General features: G+C 47.7%; 1 protein-coding gene across 1 annotated transcript in view; it reads right to left on the bottom strand.

Moving 5' to 3' along the window:
• LOC147104268 (uncharacterized) overlaps positions 1 to 21,694 on the bottom strand; it is a 237,957-nt gene that overhangs the window by 130,759 nt on the left and 85,504 nt on the right. Inside the window, exon 5 of the mRNA XM_085961452.1 lies at positions 20,749 to 20,913. Within this exon, the coding sequence (XP_085817578.1) occupies positions 20,749 to 20,913 (165 nt within the window). The remainder of the gene's footprint in view (positions 1 to 20,748; positions 20,914 to 21,694) is intronic.

Here is a 21,694-nt window from a genome sequence, read left to right as displayed (position 1 = left end):
CTGGACAAGCTCCAGGGGTTCACCTGTGCTATGATGCCGTGCAGTTTTAGCTGTTCAAACTCCAGCAGCAACCATGTGCAAACTAATTTCTAAACCTTGACTCTTGTCAGCCTCTGAAATTAGATAAGTGAGGTGTCTCTCTACTACTACAACAACAACTCGTATTTATATAGCGCCTTTAACATAGTAAAACGTTCCCAGGCGCTTCACAGGAAAGTTATCAGCTAATATTGGAAACCAAGCCACGTAAGGAAATATTAGGGCAGATGGGAGGCAGGTTTTAAGGAGCGTCTTAAAGGAGGAAAGCAAGGTAGAGAGACAGAGAGGTTTAGGGAGGGAATTCTTTGCTTAGAGCCTCGGCAACCGAATGCACGGCCGCCAATGATGGCGCGAATAAAATCGGGGATGCGCAAGAGGCCAGAATTAGAGGAGTGCAGAGATCTGAGAGGTTTGTAGGGCTGGAGGAGGTTACAGAGATAGGGAGGGGCGAGGCCATGGAGGAATTTGAAAACAAGGATGAGAATTTTTAAATCGAGTCATTGCTTAACCGGGAGCCACTGTAGGTCAGCGAGCACAGGGGGTGATGGGTTAACGGGACTCGGTGCGAGTTAGGACACGGGGCAGCAGAGTTTTGGAGGAGCTTAAGTTTATGGAGGGTGGAAGATGGATACAAGGAGTGTGTGCACACTTCAAATTAGGCAAATAGACATTCAATTGTATGGAATTCTCAGGAGCTTCCAGAGTCTAGTTTGGAGACATGGTGATGGGATTCTGTTCGTGACATACACCCAGCTAACCAAATCAAAAAGTTTTACAAAATATTAGAGAAAAGGAAATGAGAGAAAGATCTGCCAATGCTGTGGTGGAAAAAGAACAGGAAAAAGTAAAAATCAAAGGAGGAAAGATTAAGAAAAGTAAAGAGGGAAGGAAAAATGGAAAAAGAACCCCAAAGAAAGAGGGGAGAAGGAGGGGGGCAAAGTGGGCGAGGTTGCCTAACAATGGAACCCCTCCCTCCTTGATGTCACCAAAGTGGCTTATTAGGGAGAGAGACCCTAATTGAGGGTGATCAAGAGGATGATAAAATGAACATTTAAAGAAAAAACAGACATTTCTGGCAAGTTTTTGCTCTAAAACCACAAAAAAGATGAGCACTTCCCCCTTTCCTACCACTTCTCAAAGTTAGCCAACCCAAGGAGACGGACCTTTCCTCGGAGCTTTTGGCATGTTAAGGGTTATTCATCTAAACACTGATTATTTTTTTTTTTCAAATAAGTGTTAATTAATTTGAAATCCAGTCTTTGGCCAGTCCATAATTGTCTGTCACTTTGGCACTCAACCAACACATTGCTACTCAACACTTGAACCTTTACCAGGACCTGCACCCAACAAAGGCTGAATATGACCGAGATGTGAAAAAAGTGAAATCAAATTAACTCGTCCCACACAGGCTTTTCCTTTCCGTTTCCAAAATTCAACTCCACCCGCGGAACAGTACTGTTGCCCATCAGAGCACTAAACGCTCAGTGCCACGGAGCAGGGGGACTGGCCTCAAATCTACTCGGCTCTAGGTCTGAGCCATACCATCCAATGAAAGGGGATGGGAACAATGCTGAGTGGAGGCTACCAAGTCTCCTACCAGAAGGGAGGAGGCGTGTGTGGGTGGAGGCGTGTGTGGGTGGAGGGGTGGGGGGCGGATGAAATCAGAGAGAGATAGCCCAACCTAGGCAATAATTCATTCCTCAGTGCAGCTGGCCAAAGGGCCATTGAGGAGAGCTGGGAACATATGCCCGTCTGTCCTCTTGGCAGGAGCAGCAGGAGAGCAGGTGGGCTAAAGAACAGGGATAACTTATTCCCCTTTGAAATGAAATTACCAATAAAAAGAGGTTTCTTAAAAAAAAAATCTTAAATTGCATCTGCCAGTTCATTCAGTGTCGGGGGATTAGTTCACAAGATAGAGGACCTGAGTGGCCTCTTCTCATACCTAATTTCTCTTCGGTTCTTAAGTTCCCAATTTCCATGCAAGACTCTATGATTCTGAAGTTAAACACCCTGCCTGCCTTCCAGTGCACATTACATTAGTTACAATAGTAATACTTACTGAGCCTCCATGAATGGAGATGTAGTTGCAACAAACTATTAATATGAACTGATGATACTTCATTGTCTTTATGACGTCACAGGAACAGCTCTGAGCTCACTGTAGCCTTGTCATGACACAAAATAGCTTAATCTGCCTCAGTGTTTCAAACAAGAAAGGAAAGTTAAAAGTAAAGGAAAAGGAAACTTCAACAAAATCACAGTTTTACTGATTTTGTTTTTAAACACATTCATGGCAGAAGCACAATCTCTGTCCTGACACTTTGGAACACATTTATTTCCATGACATACCCGAGGGAAATGAAATTCAATCCCATTTCTGTTCAAATCACACAATCTGATCTCAGCACTGGCGTCATTAGTTGCCGTCAGACGCGACAACCACTGGCTTTATGCTCAGGCTCGCAAATAGAAACATTTGTCACGGCCCCCAAAAAAACTGCGAATGCTGGAAATCTGAAATAGAAACAGAAAATGCTGCGAGAAGTCAGCAGGTCAGTCAGCATTCGGCGGAGAGAGCAGACCAGTTCATGTTTCGGGTACAACCTTTCGCCAGTTCTGATGAAGGGCTGATACCTGAAGTGTTCACTTGCCTGCTCACTCCACAGACGCTGACTGACCTGCTGAGTTTTTGCAGTGTTTTCTGTATCGGTCATGGCAGGTGAATGGCCATGCACACGCTCTTTATAACTATTGTGGTCCATTTGTTAAGTTGAAGAAATGAAATTCCACGAGTATTTTGTAGTTTAGCTCAAGAATGTCAGTTGAATCAGTTTTGTGATGTCATGTGATCGGTGTCATTATTCCTACAACAGTGACTACACTTCAAAAAGTACTTCATTGGCTGTAAAGCGCTTTGGGATGTCCGGTGGTCGTGAATATATAAATGCAAGTAAAAACAGAAAATGGTGGAAATACTCAGCAGGTCAGGCAGCACCTGTGGAGAGAGAAACAGTGTTAACGTTTCAGGTCAATGACCCTTCGTCAGAACTGGAAAAAGTTCCAGTTCTGACGAAGGGTCATTGACCTGAAACGTTAACTCTGTTTCTCTCTTTACAGGTGCTGCCTTACTTGCTGAATATTTCCAGCATTTTCTGTTTTTATTTCAGATTTCCAGCATCCACGGTATTTTGCGTTTGTATATAAATGCAAGTCTTTCTTTTTTCATTGTTTTTCAATGGTTACAGTCAACCTCATGAACTTTAAATGGGATCCAAGGCCTTTGTGAAGAAACAATGAGCAATAATTTTTTTTTTTTTTAATTTTTTTTTTTTTAAATTAATCGCTAACCTTGCTGGATACCATAAAGATGGTCCAAGACTTTTTGTGGGAACCATTACAAAGTATATTCCAGCAGCAGGAGCCATTTTTCTGCAACTTGACATCTTTTCGTTGAATGAAAATTTGGTTCATCAACTTCGTGACGGGATTCTCTAACTTCTTAGATTTCAAAATGGAAACCTTGGCAACATGGCAGGAGAATGGTCAGTAAATATTTTTTGAACAGCGACTTTCAAGTAAAAAACGTTTTAATACAGACTGTTCAGGCAGAGGCTAGACATCAAATCATTGAAATTACAGTGGATTTTACAGCTTCTTTGAAAGGCTGAGCTGTCATGGGATGCATCTAACGTATGCCCGAGATTGATCTGCTTTGTAGCTCTGTCTCTCTCTCTCTCTTGTTCCGTAGCAGTTTTGGAAGTTATATATTCCACTGGCAATGCAACTTGAAGCACCTAATGAAGCTGAATGGAAGCTCGAACAGCACCTCATCTTTCGATTAGGCACTTTACAGCCTTTCGGACTCAACATTGAGTTCAACAATTTCAGACCATAACCAGTGCTCCCATTTTTTCCGGACAGCAGGTGTGGGTAATAGTTCTGCTATTGCCATTTGCAGTTCCTCAGACCCATTTTTGTTTCTTTTCTTGTCCTATTATCACCCCCTTTTGCCTCGCACCATCGTCCCCCTTTTGTCATTTAATCTCTCCTGCCCTCCACCCGATCACAGACCTTCCCTTTTGTTCTTTCCTCCCCCGCCTGCTTTCCCGGCCTCTGCACTTGCTTAAAACCTGCTACATCTCTAACCTTTTCTAGTTCTGATGAAAAGTCATTGACCTGAAACGTTAACTCTGTTTCTCTCTCCACAGATGCTGCCTGACCTGCTGAGTATCTCCAGTATTTTCTCTTTTTATTTCAGTTTTCCAGCATCTGCAGTATTTTGCTTTTTGTAATGCTCAAGTGTGGTGGCCCAGGGGTAGGTTCGGCTGCTCACTCTGGTGAGCTCCTGCTGCAGGGAGGAGGGGGGAAAACCTGGACCGGAAATCTCTACTGGACCACTCTTGCACTTTCCCCCCCTCCCCCGCGAGGGCTGACTAAAAGTGGTACAGGCGCTGACCCAGCCTGCCCACCCATCCTCACAGCCAGAGGAAAGACCCATGAAGGAAGAAAAGCTCGGGCAAAGATGAAAAAATCTAGAGGGACAGAATTACAAAGCAGAGAATTCGTGTGAATATTTGTATCGAACCTTGATTGGACCACACTTTGATTACTGTGTACAGTTCTGGTCTCCATATTATAAAAAGGATATGGAGAAGGTGCAAACAAGATTTACAAGGATGATACCAAAGCCGAGAGGTTCTACCTATCAGGAAAGATTACACAGGCTGGAGCTCTTCACTCTAGAAAGAGAAGGCTGAGAGGTGACCGGATAGAGGTCTTTAAGATTGTGAAAGGTTTTGATGAGGTTGTTGTAGAGAAAATGTTTCCACTTGTGGGGGAAATCAAAACTAGGGGCCGTAAATATAAAATAGTCACTAATAAATCCAATCAGGAATTTAGGAGAAACTTCTTTACCCAGAGAGTGGTGAGGATGTGGAACTCGCTACCACAGGGAGTGGTTGAGGCGACGAGCATAGATGCATTTAAGGGGAAGCGAGTTAAATACACGAGGGAGAAAGAAATAGAGGGATATGTTGATGGAATTAGATGGGAGGAGGCTCATGTGGAGCATAAACACTGGTGTGGGCTGAATGGCCTGTTTCTGTGCTATAAATTCTATGTCATTCTATTTAAAACCCAGCACAAAAACTATAAACCGTAAAAACAGAAGATGCTGGAATTACACAACTGATTCGGAGTCAGAATCTGTCTTTATCTGGACCAGCTGTGTATATACAGCATTTTCTGTTATTATTTCTAATATTATGAGGTTTCCTTTTCACAATAAAGAAATTATATTCTTGTCGATACTCCCTGTGGCAGTGACCCTTTAAGTGTAACGACAATCTTCATGGTTCTTCCTACATGTCCCCAGGGCTGGGAGGTGCCCTACAAATTATCTGCATGCATTTGCGATGGAACTAACTGACCATAAGGCCCATATTGATCACAAAAACTGCAATGGTTGCATTACTGCAAAGCACACCATCTGATAATACAACTGCTATCCCTTCAGAGACCTCAAAAAAAAAGACTTGCATTTATATAGCGCCTTTCACGCCCTCAGGACATCCCAAAGTGCTTTATAGCCAATTAAGTACTTTTGCAGTGTAGTCACTGTTGTAATGTAGAAAACGCGGCAGCCAATTTGCACACAGCAAGCTCCCACAAACAGCAACGTGATAATGACCAGATAATCTGTTTTAGCAATGTTGGTTGAGGGATAAATATTGGCCAGGACACCGGGGAGAACTCCCCTGCTCTTCTTTGAAATAGTGCCATGGGATCTTTTATGTCCACCTGAGAGAGCAGACCGGGGCTTCGGTTTAACGTCTCATCCAAAGGACGGCACCTCCGACAGTGCAGCACTCCCTCAGCACTGCACTGGAGTGTCAGCCTGTGGAGTGGGACTTGAACCCACAACCTTCTGACTTAGAGGCAAGCTGAAACAGAAAAGCCTTACCACCTCCAGGGTTATTGTACACAACGGGCTCAGTCATTTAGACCGTGCAGAAATCACATTATTACTCAACTTCTGATTATGCTACCACACTGTACAGTATAAAATGAGATTATCCTTTTAGCCCTGATAACACTACTTCTGTGCATAGATAAAGGTGTATATTACCCCCTTTGCTCCTGATAATACTCTCCTGTGTATAGCACTAAATAAAGGAGTTTACTATCCCTTTATATTATTATATAGTGCTGTCCCAATTAGGCAAAAGGAGGACTGTTCCCTTTTACTCTGATCACACTGCCTATGTACCTGCTACCTCAGGCAGGTTCCTTTTGTTAAAGATTGGGGAGCAGTTGTTAGTGGGCCGGAATGACATGCTATCATGGTTCTTATTACATCAGGTTAAGAATACAAGAACATAAGAAATAGGAGCAGGAGTCGGCCGTTCAGCCCCACGAGCCTGCTCCGCCATTCAATCAGATCATGGCTGATCTTCCACTTCAACTTCACTTCCCCGCACTATCCCCGTATCCCCTTAGCATCCAAAAATCTATCTATCTTGGTCTTGAATAGACCCTCAAAGGCTAAACATCCACAGCCCTCTGGGGTAGAGAATCCCAAAGATTCACAACCCTTTGAATGAAGAACTTTCTCCTCATCTCAGTCCTAAATGGCCAACCCCTTATTCTGAGACTGTGACCCCTTGTTCTAGACTCCCCTGCATCTACCCTGTCAAGCCCTGTAAGAATCGTGTGTTTCAATGAGATGTTTTCAATGTTTATGTTTATGTTACAAGCCAAATGTATGTTAAATGTCTTAACCAAAATGTACACTCTCGGGAGCCGCAAGCTTACATTTCGTTGTACTGCACTTGTGCACTAACAATGACAATAAAGTTGATTATTATTATTCTTCTAAACTCCAGGGAATATAGGCCTAGTCTATTGTTTAGAACACCATTTTTTGTGCCCATTTCCGATTGCTGCCTGTCCCTTGTCCTGGTCCCAAGTGCCTCCCCTATCCGAGTTGTGGTGCCCCACCTGCTCTCCCTTACTGCCTGCACCGTGTGACTATTTTCTCACTCGATTATGGTTGTAACATTACCTTGCAAGTGTTTAAAACCTAGTTTAGTATCAGTAATTTTCTGTTCTGAAGGTGCAGATTTAGACATTGTTGTAACTGTGTGACAAATGTTTGGAGAAAAAAAACACACAAAAAATGTTTGTCACTAAATACTTTGTAAGTTAATCATCTCCGGTTGATATCTCCGCAATGTACTTTATTTTTAATACCCAATTGTGTTTATCATTTGTTTTGCTGTAAAGGATATTTGCATTCCAAGTACAATGCTGCTGAACTAACAGCATTTACGCAAAGAATATTAAATAAAGGGACGGAGTTACGAAGGAGCATGAAGCACGCAGCTAAGATGAAAAGTGACCCAAGTATGTCCTCCAGCCATAATGTTCTGCATCATTAACTCTGGGATCAACTCAGTAACATGGCATGTTAAAATACAAGCTTTTCTGTTTTGCCATGACACGTTGCGAAGTTGATCCAGTTGGTGACCTCATAGAAGATAGGAGCAGGAGTAGGCCATTCGGCCCCTCGAGCCCGCTCCGCCATTTAATGAGATCATGGCTGATCATCCAAATTCAGTACCCTGTCCCTGCTTTCTCCCCATATCCCTTGATCCCTTTAGCCTCAAAAAATATATCTAACTCCTTCTTGAATATATTTAATGAATTGGCCTCAACGGCCTTCTGTGGCAGAGAATTCCACAGGTTCACCACTCTCTGGGTGAAGAAATTCCTCCTCATCTCAACCTCAGTTCATGCCTTAGGCCCTCTGTTGAGGGACAAACTGAGTGACATAAATCGTGCCATTCATGTAGAAAGGACTTATGAAATATACTGGGCGGCCTGCTGGTGGCGCTGTCCAGGGAGAGTATAAATACTCGGGCACGGGCCCAGCTTGCTCAGGGACATTTTGTAATCAGGAACTAGTGAAGGATAACTAGACTTCCATGTTGTGAAACAGTCGATTAAAGCCTTGTTTAATACTCTGACCAAGTGCCTAGTAGTTTTCTTACGTCAGTGAGATAAACATTTCATCAGCTAAACTTGTGAATAATCAGTACCTCGATAGGCTGTGTTCATCAAAGTTATTGTCACAGGAACACAATCACATATAAAATAAGAAGTGTAAGCCCAGTCGTGGGTCCCTTGGCTCCACCTGCAGTGGCTGCTCTGCTCAATTAGATATCCCACATCAACACAGAGGAATGGAAAAACAAGCCAAGCAAATACCAAACCCAGTACATCATATATCCCCAACCTACCCACACCGAGGACATTCGCTCAGGCTCTCCCTTGGCTTCTTTTAAAACAGAAGGCGATGGTTACTGAATCAGTCATTCTCATTTAGGAAAAAAATCCCATGATGACAAACTCTAATGAACAAACTCTGAAGCTAAAATTGTGCCAGTCGGGGTCAAAGGTTACACAAGGCCACAGGGTGAGGAGCCCTTCTTGAGAAATTCCGTATTAATCGTTGTTGAGGACAATGCGCTCCTCAGCTGAGAGCGTGCATTGGGGAGGGTGAGTGAGCAGCACGATGCACAACTGATGGCCACAGTGTTGCACGAGGTAGACTATAAGTGGAGTGCTCGCCTTGCGAGAGACACTGAAACTTTAGTGTGCTTTAAAGGCTAGCACTGGCTGGCAGTGACTCCATCTCCTAAAATACCTTAAACCCTCGCCTTAGCCCCTCTCGTTGGTCACAGCGTAAGATAGGCTCGAGTGATGGATCCAGTGTCGTGACAGCACCCAGTCCAGTATCACCCTCAACATCACTTTATGAAGTCCCTAACGAGACTCTACCACCTCTACTGAAATGCCTGAGAATCAGTCTGCTGTCCCAGGTCCTCAATACCAACAATTTCACTTCTGTATCTGGGGAAATTTTTAAAGAATATTAGGGACAGTTCAGGTACTGAAACACAAATCCTTAAATGGCTATTTCTGCTTTGGTTTGAAAAAAAATCAAATCTAGAGGTTCAGCACATGCCTCACATCTGAAACTATTTCATGGTCACCTGGCTCAGTTTGAGAGTCTATTTCCTCAGCACTCAGCCTGGTTTTTTAAAATTCAGTGAGGTTCAGAGTACAACACAGGATCAAAGACTCCCTTTAGGGCAAGAACACTGCCACCTGGTGACAGCACCATGCAGCAGCACCCTGCAGTCCACAGCAGTTGAAAGACTTGCATTTATATAGCGTTTCACGACCTCAGGGCATCCCCAAAGCGCTTTACAGCCAATGAGGTACTTTTGAAGTGTAGTCTCTGCTGTAATGTAGGAAATGCAGCAGCCAAAGTGTGCACAGCAAGGTCCCACAAACAGCAGTGTGATAATGACCAGGTAATCTGTTTAAGTGATTTTGGTTGAGGGATCAATATTGGCCAGGAGAACACCCCTGCTCTTCTTCAAAATAGTGCCATTACATCTTCTTGAGAGGGCAGATAGGGCTTCGGTTTAATGTCTCATTCGAAAGACGGTACCTCCGACAGTGCTGCACTCAACACCATCGTTTCAACCTTTCTCGTGTTTTGGTGACCAAAACTGAAGAGATTACCCAAGTTGTGGATGCAAGAGATGCCAGAATAAACAGAAGACAATACACCACTAAAATCCCCAACACAGCACATCACAGTAACGTCACAGTCTGATCTTTCTGACAGTGGCAGGTTGTTCTTATGCTGGCTGAAATCAGTGCCTTCCACATTGCAGATTCCATCAATGCTATTTTTCTGTAATTTTACTATCAAGACAAAACAGCTTTACATTATCTACAAAAAGAAAATACTGCAGATGCTGGAAATCTGAAAGAAAAACAGAAAATGCTGGAGAAACTCAGCAGGTCAGGCAGCATCTGTGAAGAGAGAAACAGAGTTAACTTCAGGTCGATGACCTTTCGTCAGAACTGGAAAAAAGCAGGAAATGGAACAGATTTTTTAAGCAAGGGTAGGGGCTGGGAAATGGGAGAGGGGATGTAAGAACAAAAGGGAAGGTCTGTGATAGGATAGAAGGCAGGAGAGGTTAAGAGATATTAAGAGATATTCAAGACAAAAGGAGATGGTAATGGGACAGGTTAAGAAACAAAGGATGGCTCTAGATGAACTGTAAATTGCACTGGCAGAATGAAAGACATTACAACAACAACTACTTGCATTTATATAAAGCCTTTAATGTAGTAAAATGTTCCAGGGCACTTCGCAGGAGGGCAATCGGACAAAAATGGACACCGTGCCAAAGAAAGACATTAGGACAGGTGACCAAAAGCTTGGTCAGAGAGGTAGGTTTTAAGCCGTGTCTTAAAGGAGAGAGATGGAAAGGCGGAGAGGTTGAGGGAGGGAATTCTAGAGCTTGGGGCCTAGACGGCTGAAGGCACGGCCGCCAATGGCGGGGTGAAGGAAGTGGGGGGATGCACAAAAGGCCAGTGTTGGAGGAACGCAGAGTTCTCGGAGGGTTGTGGGGCTGGAGGGGGTTAGAGAGAGAGGGAGGGGCGAGGCCATGGAGGGACTTGAACACGAGCATGACCACTTATCTCAACAACAGGGGAAAATAATTGTGACTATAAGACCCACATATGTGCCTGTCACTGAAGCTGAATCTCTGTTACAAACTCGTTCAATATTATCATGATAGCAAAATACTGCGGATGCTGGAAATCCAAAATAACAACAGAAAACGCTGGAAAAACTCAGCAGGCCAGGCAACATCCGTGGAGAGAGAAACAGAGTTAACGTTTCAGGTCGAAACCCTTCTTCAGAACTGAGAAAAAAGCAGGAAATGAAAGATTAAAAAGCAAGTTAGGGGGCTGGGAAATGGGGGAGGGGATGAAAGAACAAAAGAGAAGGTCTGGGAGAGGTGAAGAGACATTAAGAGATATTCAAGACGAGACAAGATGGTAATAGGACAGGTAAAGAGACAAAAGATGGCTCTAGATGAGGTGTGAAATGCGCTGGCAGAGTGAGAGACAGCGGTCACGTGGGAGAGAAAAAAAAAGGAAAAGGCACAAACCAAAGGTGTGGATAAAAAATGTAAAAATATAATAGGGGCCGAGGTTATGATCTGAAATTGTTGAACTCGATATTGAGTCCGGAAGGCTGTAAAGTGCCTCATCGGAAGATGAGGCGCTATTCCTCGAGCTTACGTTGAGCTTCCGTGGAACAATGCAAGAGGCCGCAGATGGGGAGGTCTGAGTGGGAATGGAGCGGTGAATTAAAATGACAGGCGACCAGAGGCTCGGGGTCACCCCTACGGACTGAACGGAGGTGTTCCGCAAAGCGGTCACCCAATCTACGTTTGGTCTCCCCAATGTAGAGGAGACCGCATCGTGAGCAGCGAATACAGTACACTAGATTGCAAGAAGTACAAGTAAATCGCTGTTTCACCTGGAAGGGGTGTTTAGGGCCCTGGACAGTGGGAAGGGGGGAGGTATAAGGGCAGGTGTTGCATCTCCTGCGCTTGCACGGGAAGATGCCGGGCGAAGGGGAAGGGGTGCCGAGGAATGGACCATGGTGTCTCGGAGGGAGCGGTCCCTACGGAATGCTGAAAAGGGGAGGGGAGGGGAAGATGTGTTTGGTGGTGGGATCACGTTGTAGGTGGCGGAAATGGCGGAGGATGGTCGGTTGAAGATTATCATGGGCTGGTTAGTTTCGTGCTGCCATCTGCTGGTAAGAATATGCAATGCATTGCACACAAGACAGCAATCAGGCAGACAACAGGCTCAATGTCTCACCTCACAAGGTTGCTGATCTCAGCCATACTGCTGCGGGAGGCAGAAACATGCAGAAGTCACGCTCTTGCCCATAGGAAGAGAGGGAGGAAAGAAAAATAATTAATGACTGGAATTATCCTTTGTCACCCCGTAGCAGCTGAATTAGAACAGCATTGGAAGCAGGTTGTTATTTCACCCTCTAGGATAGGGCTGGCTAAGCTTTTATATTAGTGTGTCATTTAGTGCATACCATGGAGCCTTGGAGGCTGCAGAGAAAGTTTAAAGCCATTAACTTGCATATATCTCAAATTGCAGGCACTAATACACCTTGGTGTTCTGAATAACAATGAGGCAACGGCTTTTTCCAAAATCTCTAAGCCCAAAAATTTCAAACAGAACAAATCAGTGAATAATAAAAATAAGTGTCAATGAGGCTGAGGTGCCAGGGCTCGGGGGCTGCAGTTTAACACAGACAGAAAATCTAAAAGGTAATTGATTGGGGGGGGGGGGGGGGGGGGGGAATAAAAAAAGGCCCACTGGCAGTTTCCCCCCACCCACCCCCCATAAACTCATTCTTCTAGTTCCGGCCTCCAATTCACTCTGAAACATGCAGGACAGCACCAAAACATCACAATACACACATTACACAGCAGCCACCAACAACCTGTGTTCTGGTGAGAAACAGCTGTGGAAGGGAGGCTTACACAACATAAACCACGCAAGCTGTGGCAGCCACAACTCACTCGTGCACGCACCACCGATGAGTTATAAAATTAGTATCACGGTTTATTTTGTCTAATCCACTGGCTCTGATGCATCGGCTCTGACATCTTCAATGATCCCACTGCAATTTCAGCTGTGTCTGTCGTTCTACATATAAACTGCCTGAACCCCTCGATTAGACTTCAGCCTGTAACTCACTCCTGGGTGCACAGAGGGGCAAAAACAAATATTATATACAACAATATTACAGCAAAGCAAAGCTCAGTTGTACAGGGCCTTGGTGAGACCACACCTTAAGTATTGTGTGCAGTTTTGGTTGCCTTATCTGAGGAAGGATGTTCTTGCCATGGAGGGAGTGCAGTGAAGATTCACCAGGCTGCTACCTGGGATGGCAGGAATGACGTATGAGGAGAGATTGGGTGATGCGCTATCAATTACTCATAAAAGACTGAGAGTTAAGAGAGTAACTAAAGGATTTTATTAACAAAAGAATGAAGGTCTGCCTCGAGTGGTCGACCGGTCCAGAAATACAAAGGGCTGGGGAGCAGTCACCTTTATACTAGGACTTGTGGGAGGAGTCAGCCGAGGCATGTCCAGGCATGTACACAGTGGAATACAAACAGTGGTTTACCACATTCACCCCTTGTTTAAAATTGAGTCCGGCGGGGTGAAGTGTATTAAAAGTTAGTGTATTGGAGTCTCTCCGGAGGTGTTGTCTGCCGCTGTGATCAGCGTGGCGACGGCAGGGGTAGTGGAGCTTCCGGCGTCGAGTCCTGCGTGGGCTGTGGCACAGGTGTGTCGTCCTCGTAGATGTCGAGCGGGTCGCGGGGCCCAGGCCTGCCGTCTGCTGGGGCTGGATATCGGATCGTGGGGGGGGGGGGGGGGGGTGGTAGTGAGTAGTGGGTTACTGCGGCCCCCGAGGGTGCAAGGTCTCTTATGGAGACTGTGTCCTCCCGCCCATCCGGGTATGCAATGTAAGCATACTGGGGGTTGGCGTGGAGGAGGTCGACCCTCTCGACCAGGGGGTCCGTTTTATGGGTCCTCACGTGCCTTCTCAGTAGGACCGGCCCTGGGGACGTCAGCCATGGCGGGTAGCGATGTCCCCGATATGGACTTCCTTGGGAAGACAAACATTTTCTCATGAGGGGTGGCGTTAGTGGCAGTGCAGAGCAGTGACCGAATAGAGTGGAGCGCATCGGGGAGCACATCCTGCCAGCGGGAGGTTGGAAGGCCCCTAGACTTTAAGGCTAGCAGGGCGGCCTTCCAAACTGTCGCATTTTCTCTTTCCACCTGTCCGTTCCCCCGGGGGTTGTAACTGGTGGTCCTGCTTGTGGCAATACCCCTAGTTAGCAGGTACTGACGGAGTTCGTCGCTCATAAACGATGAGCCCCGGTCGCTATGGATATAGCTGGGGAAACCGAACAGGGTGAAGAGGTCGTTCAGACATTTAATGACCGTGGCACTGGTCATGTCTGGGCAGGGGATGGTGAACGGGAAACGGGAGTACTCATCAATAATATTGAGGAAGTACACATTGCGGTCGGAGGAGGGGAGAGGCCCTTTAAAATCAACGCTCAGGCGCTCGAAGGGGCGAGTGGCTTTTATCAGGTGGGCCCTGTCTGGTCTATAAAAGTGCGGTTTGCACTCAGCGCAGACTTGGCAGTTCCTCGTCATGGTCCTGACCTCCTCAATAGAGTAAGGCAGGTTGCGGGCCTTGATGAAGTGGAAGAACCTGGTGACCCCCGGGTGGCAGAGGTCATTGTGGAGGGCCCGCAGTCTATCGATCTGCGCGCTGGCGCAGGTGCCACGCGATAGCGCATCCGGGGGTTCATTTAGCTTCCCGGGCCGGTACAAGATCTCGTAATTGTAGGTGGAAAGTTCGATTCTCCACCTCAAGATCTTGTCATTTTTGATTTTGCCCCTCTGCTTGTTGTTAAACATGAAAGCAACTGAACGTTGGTCAGTGAGCAGGATAAATCGTTTTCCGGCCAGGTAGTGCCTCCAATGACGCACAGCCTCCACAATCGCCTGGGCCTCCTTCTCAACAGCGGAGTGTCTGGTCTCCGGGCCTTGGAGGGTTCGTGAAAAGAAGGCCACGGGTCTCCCCGCCTGATTGAGGGTAGCGGCCAGGGCAAAGTCGGACGCGTCGCTTTCCACCTGGAAGGGGATGGATTCGTCCACTGCGTGCATGGTGGCTTTGGCAATGTCTTCCTTGATACGGTGGAAGGCTAAGCGGGCCTCTGCCGTCAAGGGAAAAGAGGTGGACTTGATCAGCGGATGGGCCTTGTCTGCATAGTAGGGGACCCACTGGGCATAATAGGAGAAAAACCCTAGGCACCTCTTCAGGGCCTTGAGGCAGTGGGGCAGTGGGAGTTCCATAAGGGGACGCATCCGGTCGGGGTCGGGGCCGATGACTCCGTGTTCCACAACACAGCCAAGGATGGCGAGGCGGTTTGTGCGGAATATGCACTTCTCCTTGTTATATGTCAGGTTCAGGAGTTGGGCGGTGCGGAGGAATTTTTCGAGGTTTGCGTCATGGTCCTGCAAGTCACGGCCGCAGATGGTCACATTGTCCAGATATGGGAAAGTGGCCTGCAATGCATTTTGATCTACCATCCGGTCCATCTCCCTTTGGAAGACGGAGACCCCGTTGGTGACGCCAAAGGGAACCCTAAGGAAGTGGTAGAGGCGGCCGTTTGCCTCAAAGACAGTATACTGGCGGTCCTCAGGGCAGATAGGGAGCTGGTGGTACGCTGATTTCAGGTCAATGGTCGAGAAGACGCGGTACTGCGCGATCTGGTTGACCATATCAGCTATGCGGGGGAGCGGGTAGGCGTCCAGCAGGGTGTAGCGATTTATTGTCTGGTTGTAGTCGATGACCAGGCGCTGCTTCTCGCCGGTCTTAACGACCACAACCTGGGCTCGCCAGGGGCTGGTGCTGCCCTCAATAATCCCTTCCTTCAGGAGCCGCTCCACTTCGGTTTTATTGAAAACCCTGTCCCCGGCACTGTATCGCCTGCTCTTTGTGGCGATGGGCTTACAGTCGGGGGTGAGGTTAGCAAACAGTTGGGGGGGGGTGACTCTGAGTGTGGAGAGGTTGCACCTGGTGCGCGGCGGGCAATTTGGGAGCTGCTGGCTGCGGACTGTGAGTGGGGGTAGGGGTCCACCGTACGCCATCGTAACACTTTTAAGGTGGCACTGAAAATCTAACCCCAGCAGGACGGCAGCGCAGAGGTCGGGCAGGACCAGAAGTTTAAAATGATCGTACACGGTCCCGTCTACTACGAGTGTCACTACGCAGTAGCCGCCGATGTCCGCCGACTGGGACTCGGAGGCCATAGAAATCCACTGGTGCGCAGGCAGGACTGGGAGAGAGCAACGCCGCACCGTGTCGGGGTGGATGAAGCTCTCCGTGCTCCCAGAGTCAAAAAGGCAGATTGTATCGTGGCCATTTACCTTAATGTCCATTGTGGAACTGGCCAGCTGGTGCGGTCTCGCTTGGTCCAGTGTAACGGATGCCAGCGTAGGGGTCGGTGTGTCGCTGCGGGTATCAGATGAGGCGGTGTTGGGGGCCTGCTGCGTTCCGGCTGTCGTCCAAGATGGCGGCGTCCATGATCCCCATGTGGCTGGAGGCGTCCAAAATGGCTGCTGTACCGGTGGTTCGCACATGGCCGGGGAGGCCCAAGATGGCGGCCCGCATGGCCCACACGCGGCGCTGCTGGGGTTCGGGGTGGCTTTGGCCCTGCAGACGTTAGCGTAGTGTCCCTTCTTCCCGCAGCCCGAGCAGATCGTGTTTTTCGCCAGGCAGCGCGCTCTGGGGTGTTTTGCCTGGCCACAGAAGTAGCATTTCTGGCCTTGGGGCACTGCTGTCTGGCCTTGGGACACTGCTGCGGTAGTTGGGCCGTTGCTGGGGTGTGGCTGGGGTGGCACGGCGCTATGAGGCGGTCCTACCGTGTCCCAGGCTGTCATTCCCCGCGGCGTCCACGGTGCAGAGGAGTAGGCATCCATGCCCCGGTAGGCTGCATCCAATGATAGTGCGAGTTCAGAGGCCTTGTTGAGGTCGAGGTCACTCTGCTCCAACAGTCGCTGTCGGGTGTAATTGGATCTGTGGCCCGCTACAAAAGCGTCCCGGATAAGTTCCTCTGTGTACACGGCGGCCTTTACATCCTTACAACCACAGGCCCGGCCAAGCACAGACAGTGCCTGAAGGTATTCCACGGTCGATTCCCCAGGTTGTTGTTTACGACTCCCCAGAAGGTGCCTGGCGTACACTTCGTTCACTGGGCGCGTGTACTGGTCCTTGAGGAGCTTGATAGCGTCCGTGTACGAGGTCGCGTCTTGGATGACCGAGTACACTCGGTGGTTCACTTTGGAGGTCAGGACATCCAGTTTGTCCTCGTCCGATTTGATTGCTGCGGAGGCAGTCAGGAATTTTTCGAAACACTTAAGCCAGTGAGTAAACTTGGTGGATGAGTCCGCCTCCCGATGATCTAAGTCCAGGCATGCTGGTGTGAGGATCTTCTCCATTATAAAAATTTTGTTAATAAAATTGATGCGCTATCAATTACTCATAAAAGACTGAGTGTTAAGAGAGTAACTAAAGGCTTTTATTAACAAAAGAATGAAGGTCTGCCTCGAGTGGTCGACCGGTCCAGAAATACAAAGGGCTGGGGAGCAGTCACCTTTATACTAGGACTTGTGGGAGGAGTCAGCCGAGGCATGTCCAGGCATGTACACAGTGGAATACGAACAGTGGTTTACCACATTGGGTCGATTGGGCTTATACTCGCTGGAGTTTAGAAGAATGAGAGGGGATCTCATTGAACCTTATAAAATTCTAACAGGACTGGACACAGGAAGGATGTTCCCGATGGTCGGGGAGTCCAGAACCAGGGGTCACAGTCTAAGGATAAGGGGTAAGCCATTTAGGACAGAGATGAGGAGGAATTTCTTCACCAGAGAGTGGTGAACCTGTGGAATTCTCTACCACAGAGGGCGGTGGAGGCCAGTTCATTAAATATATTCAAGAAAGAGTTGGATATATTTCTTAAGGCTAAAGGGATCAAGGGATATGGGGAGAAGGCAGGGACAGGGTACTGAATTTGGATGATCAGCCATGATCTCATTGAATGGCGGAGCAGGCTCGAGGGGCCGAATGGCCTATTCCTGCTCCTATCTTCTATGTTTCTATGTTCTAAGACAGGACCGATGAAAGGACCAAAATGAAGAAAGAGCAAAATCGGTATTTAATTTACAATGTGTAAATACATAAATATATTCAACACGTTGTACATTGTGCCTGTGGCTCCTGAGGGCAGACTATTATAGGTACAATCGCTACTGTACATGAACTTGAAAAGCTTTCTATAACCCAAACCACAACATTATGCAGTAGGTGGACTCTGCGGTGAAGTGCAGTAACAGCGTTAATTTTCAGCATGGAACAGGAGTCACAATTCATACGAGTCTGTTTCCTGATTCATACCCAGATGGTGATCCATGTGGATTCCATACCCATAGCTAAGTATTACACAAAGGCTCTGGGACTTACCAGCTTCCTTTATTAAGCCATAACTCGCCACAACCTTTTTAACAACACTCATTGAATCAACAAAGACAATTCCTGTAAAACTGCAGACAACAAACTGTACAGTAGAATTCCTCCACAAAGTCAGTGTATAAAATGTCCCCCCCCCCCACATATATCACACCGGCCCCCCTCTCCACATATATCACACCACCCCCCCCCACATATATCACACCGGCCTCCCCTCTCCACCCCCGCCCACATATATCACACCGGCCTCCCTTCGCCACCCCCCCCCCCCACATATATCACACCGGCCTCCCCTCTCCCCCCCCCACACATATATAACACCGACCCCCCCCCGCCCACATATATCACACCGGCCTCCCCTCGCCACCCCCCCCCCCCCACATATATCACACCGGCCTCCCCTCTCCCCCCCCCCCCAACATATATAACACCGCCCCCCCCCCCCCCCCCCACATATATCACACCGGCCTCCCCTCTCCCCCCCCCCCAACATATATAACACCGCCCCCCCCCCCCCAACATATATCACACCGGCCTCCCCTCTCCACCCCCCCCCCACACATATATCACACCGGCCCCCCCTCTCCACCCCCAACACTAGCGAATGGAGGAGAATATTCTGCATCAGCGACAGCTCTGAATTGACCAAATACTTAGGACAACTGCAAATGCTAAATGATAATATTGTAACAGCATTGAGGATTTATTTTGTGCCCATATCCTCAAAGCTTCACGCATAACAGAGGCCTGACCTTTCCCGGAAACTGTGTACAAATGTGAATTATTGCAGGCTCTGTGCAGCGGAGATGGGAACCCAGTTTGCAAATTATTCTCCGATTCCCGAAGTGACGCCAGTCAAGACTTTGTGGAATGCATTCTGTGCTGAAAAGGAGTCTATTTTCCTTGTGCCCATTTTCTCCCTTCCTCTCCCGAAGACACTGATTCCTTGCTTGTTTCCACAGTATGCTGTTCTACCGGCATCTGTTGACCTTCTGGTGCCTCAGTCAGGTGCGATTATTCATGTATTCGTGTTGTCAGGCTACTACACCACAGAGGCATCACCGCCACGCCTAATCCTGTCCTCAACCAACATCCACACATACATTTCTCCCTGGTGTTCTAGGATAAAGGAATTAAATGATGCCACTTGGGGCAGCAGTACAATTGTTTAGGGATGGTAAAAATGGCCGGGGATCCTGGTCCTGACTTTTTTTTAGTAAAAGCTTTCAGTTAAGCTTGGTCCAATTCCTTGTGCTAAACTTCCAGTCATACTTCACAAGCCACATGCTGGGCTCCCCAATGGTTCAGAGAGTTCATTGAGTGCGTAGGTGAGCCATACACAGCAGCAAAGTCTCGGGTGTGCTGCTCAGTCTGTGCTGACTTGGCTGATCTCAGTCGGGGTGCTGCACAATGGGTTTGTTGACTGTGACTGGGGAAGGGAGACATCAGACAGGGTTCCTTCTCCAGATCACTGCAGTAAGTGCATGTGGTCGGAGATTGGGGGAAGGACTAGATCACACTCAGCTGTAATGCCTTCAGTTGTCAAATGGCCTGTCAGCATTCAATTGTCAAGACTCGTACATGACTAGCCATCTCGGTCAGGTACTGGAAGGCACACAGATTCCATGAAACTCCAGCAAGGAGTCGACTCCTTGGGGGGTGGGGGGAGAAAGAGAAGAAAAATTGCCATGGTAAAATAAAAAATGAGCACTGCACATAAAAACCTAATCAGCACTAAGTACAGCACGCTCAGTGACATCAACATCACCGGTCCCGAGAGCAGGATGTCCATTCTCATTGACATGAGCCCTTACCCAGAGAGCACAGCACCAGTCCGCATCAACATCAGTATCATCTGCCCAGAGGGCATGGCTCCCATTCCTGTTATCAGTACCATCTGCCCAGGGAGCAGGATGTCCATTCTCATCAATATCAATGCTATCTGCCCAGAGATGGAGCTCCTGACCTGATCGACACCAAAGACTCAAAGAGTGGGACACCCAACCTCATCAACATCAACAGCCTCAAGAGTAGTACGCTCATTATCATTGACATAATCACCATCTGCACTGATAACAGGGGAGCTTTCCTGAGTGACACAGGCTCAGCGAGCAGAACGTTCCACCTCATCTGCATCACTACCACCAACAGCACGCCAATCATCAATAATGGCACTGACAACAGTGTGTCCATCCTCATCATTACCACCAACAGCACGTCTATTGCCATCAACAGGGGCACTGACAATGTGCCTATCACCATCAACAGGGGCACTGACAGTGTGCCCATCACCAACAGTGGCACTAACAGTGTGCCCATCCCCAACAGTGGCACTGACAGTGTGCCAATCAACAGTGGCACTGAGTGTGCCCATCACCAACAGTGGCATTGAGTGTGCCCATCACCAACAGGAGCATTGACAGTGTGCCCATCCCCAACAGGGGCACTGACAGTGTGCCCATCCCCAACAGGGGCACTGAGTGTGCCCATCACCAACAGTGGCACTGTGTGCCCATCCCCAACAGGGGCAGAGTGTGCCCATCACCAACAGGGGCACTGAGTGTGCCCATCACCAACAGGGGCACTGAGTGTGCCCATCACCAACAGTGACACTGAGAGTCTGTCCATCACCATCATCATTGACACTGTTATCACACCAAACATGAAGACTATTTCAGCTTCCTTACCGTTTTGTGCTCTTGCTGTTTTTCCTGTTGTACACTATGTCTGGAATACACTTTCTTCTCATTCTGTTTCTTGGTCTTTGAAGCCAACTGGATCATATCCCCAGTATTCCTCTGCATCTTGCTTGGGAGGTCCACAGATTGCTCCCTTTCTCCGCAGTGAGAATCCTACCGTATACAAAGCAGGGCTGTAATAAGCTACTGAAGGAAATCCCACTTATACTGTTCATTTCATGGCAAAACCTGCTGTATGCCTCTCCTCTACTGCTAGCAGATGTAAAATCAGGCACGTACAGGTGCAACTTATACACCGTTATTTTATTCCCTTGGGTGCTTGTCACAGCTCTCAAAGTCAGAACCTTTGGGTAACGCAGCATAACTCGGCACCGAAACACTGACTTGTAGTGTCACATGCTCAGAGAATACATGTTTGAGTCATCAGTCTACTCAGTTCCTGATCTATGTTATATTGAAAGGGAAGGCTGCTGCATCTCTGCTACGGGGAGGGGGAATTGACTTGGATAGAGAACTGGTTGGCGGACAGAAAGCAAAGAGTTGGAATAAACGGGTCGTTTTCCGAGTGGCAGGCAGTGACTAGTGGGGTACCGCAAGGATCGGTCCTAGGACCCCAGCTGTTCACAATATATATTAATGATCTGGACGAGGGAATTGGATGTAATATCTCCAAATTTGCAGACGACACAAAGCTGGGTGGGAGGGTATGCTGTGAGGAGGATGTCGTGAAACTCCAGTACGATTTGGACAGGTTGGGTGATTGGGCAGAAACATGGCAAATGCACTATAACGTGGATAAATGTGAGGTTATCCACTTTGGTGGCAAAAACAGGAAGGCAGATTATTATTTGAATGGCAATAGATTGGGAGAAGGGGAAGTGCAAAGAGACCTGGGTGTTCTTGTGCACCAGTCGCTGAAGGTAAGCATGCAGGT

This window comes from Somniosus microcephalus, chromosome 19 (assembly GCF_052327205.1).
Source record: "Somniosus microcephalus isolate GS21.2 chromosome 19, FLI_Smic_1.0, whole genome shotgun sequence".
NCBI lineage: Eukaryota > Metazoa > Chordata > Chondrichthyes > Squaliformes > Somniosidae > Somniosus > Somniosus microcephalus.
This window is presented reverse-complemented; position numbering and strand designations above follow the sequence as displayed.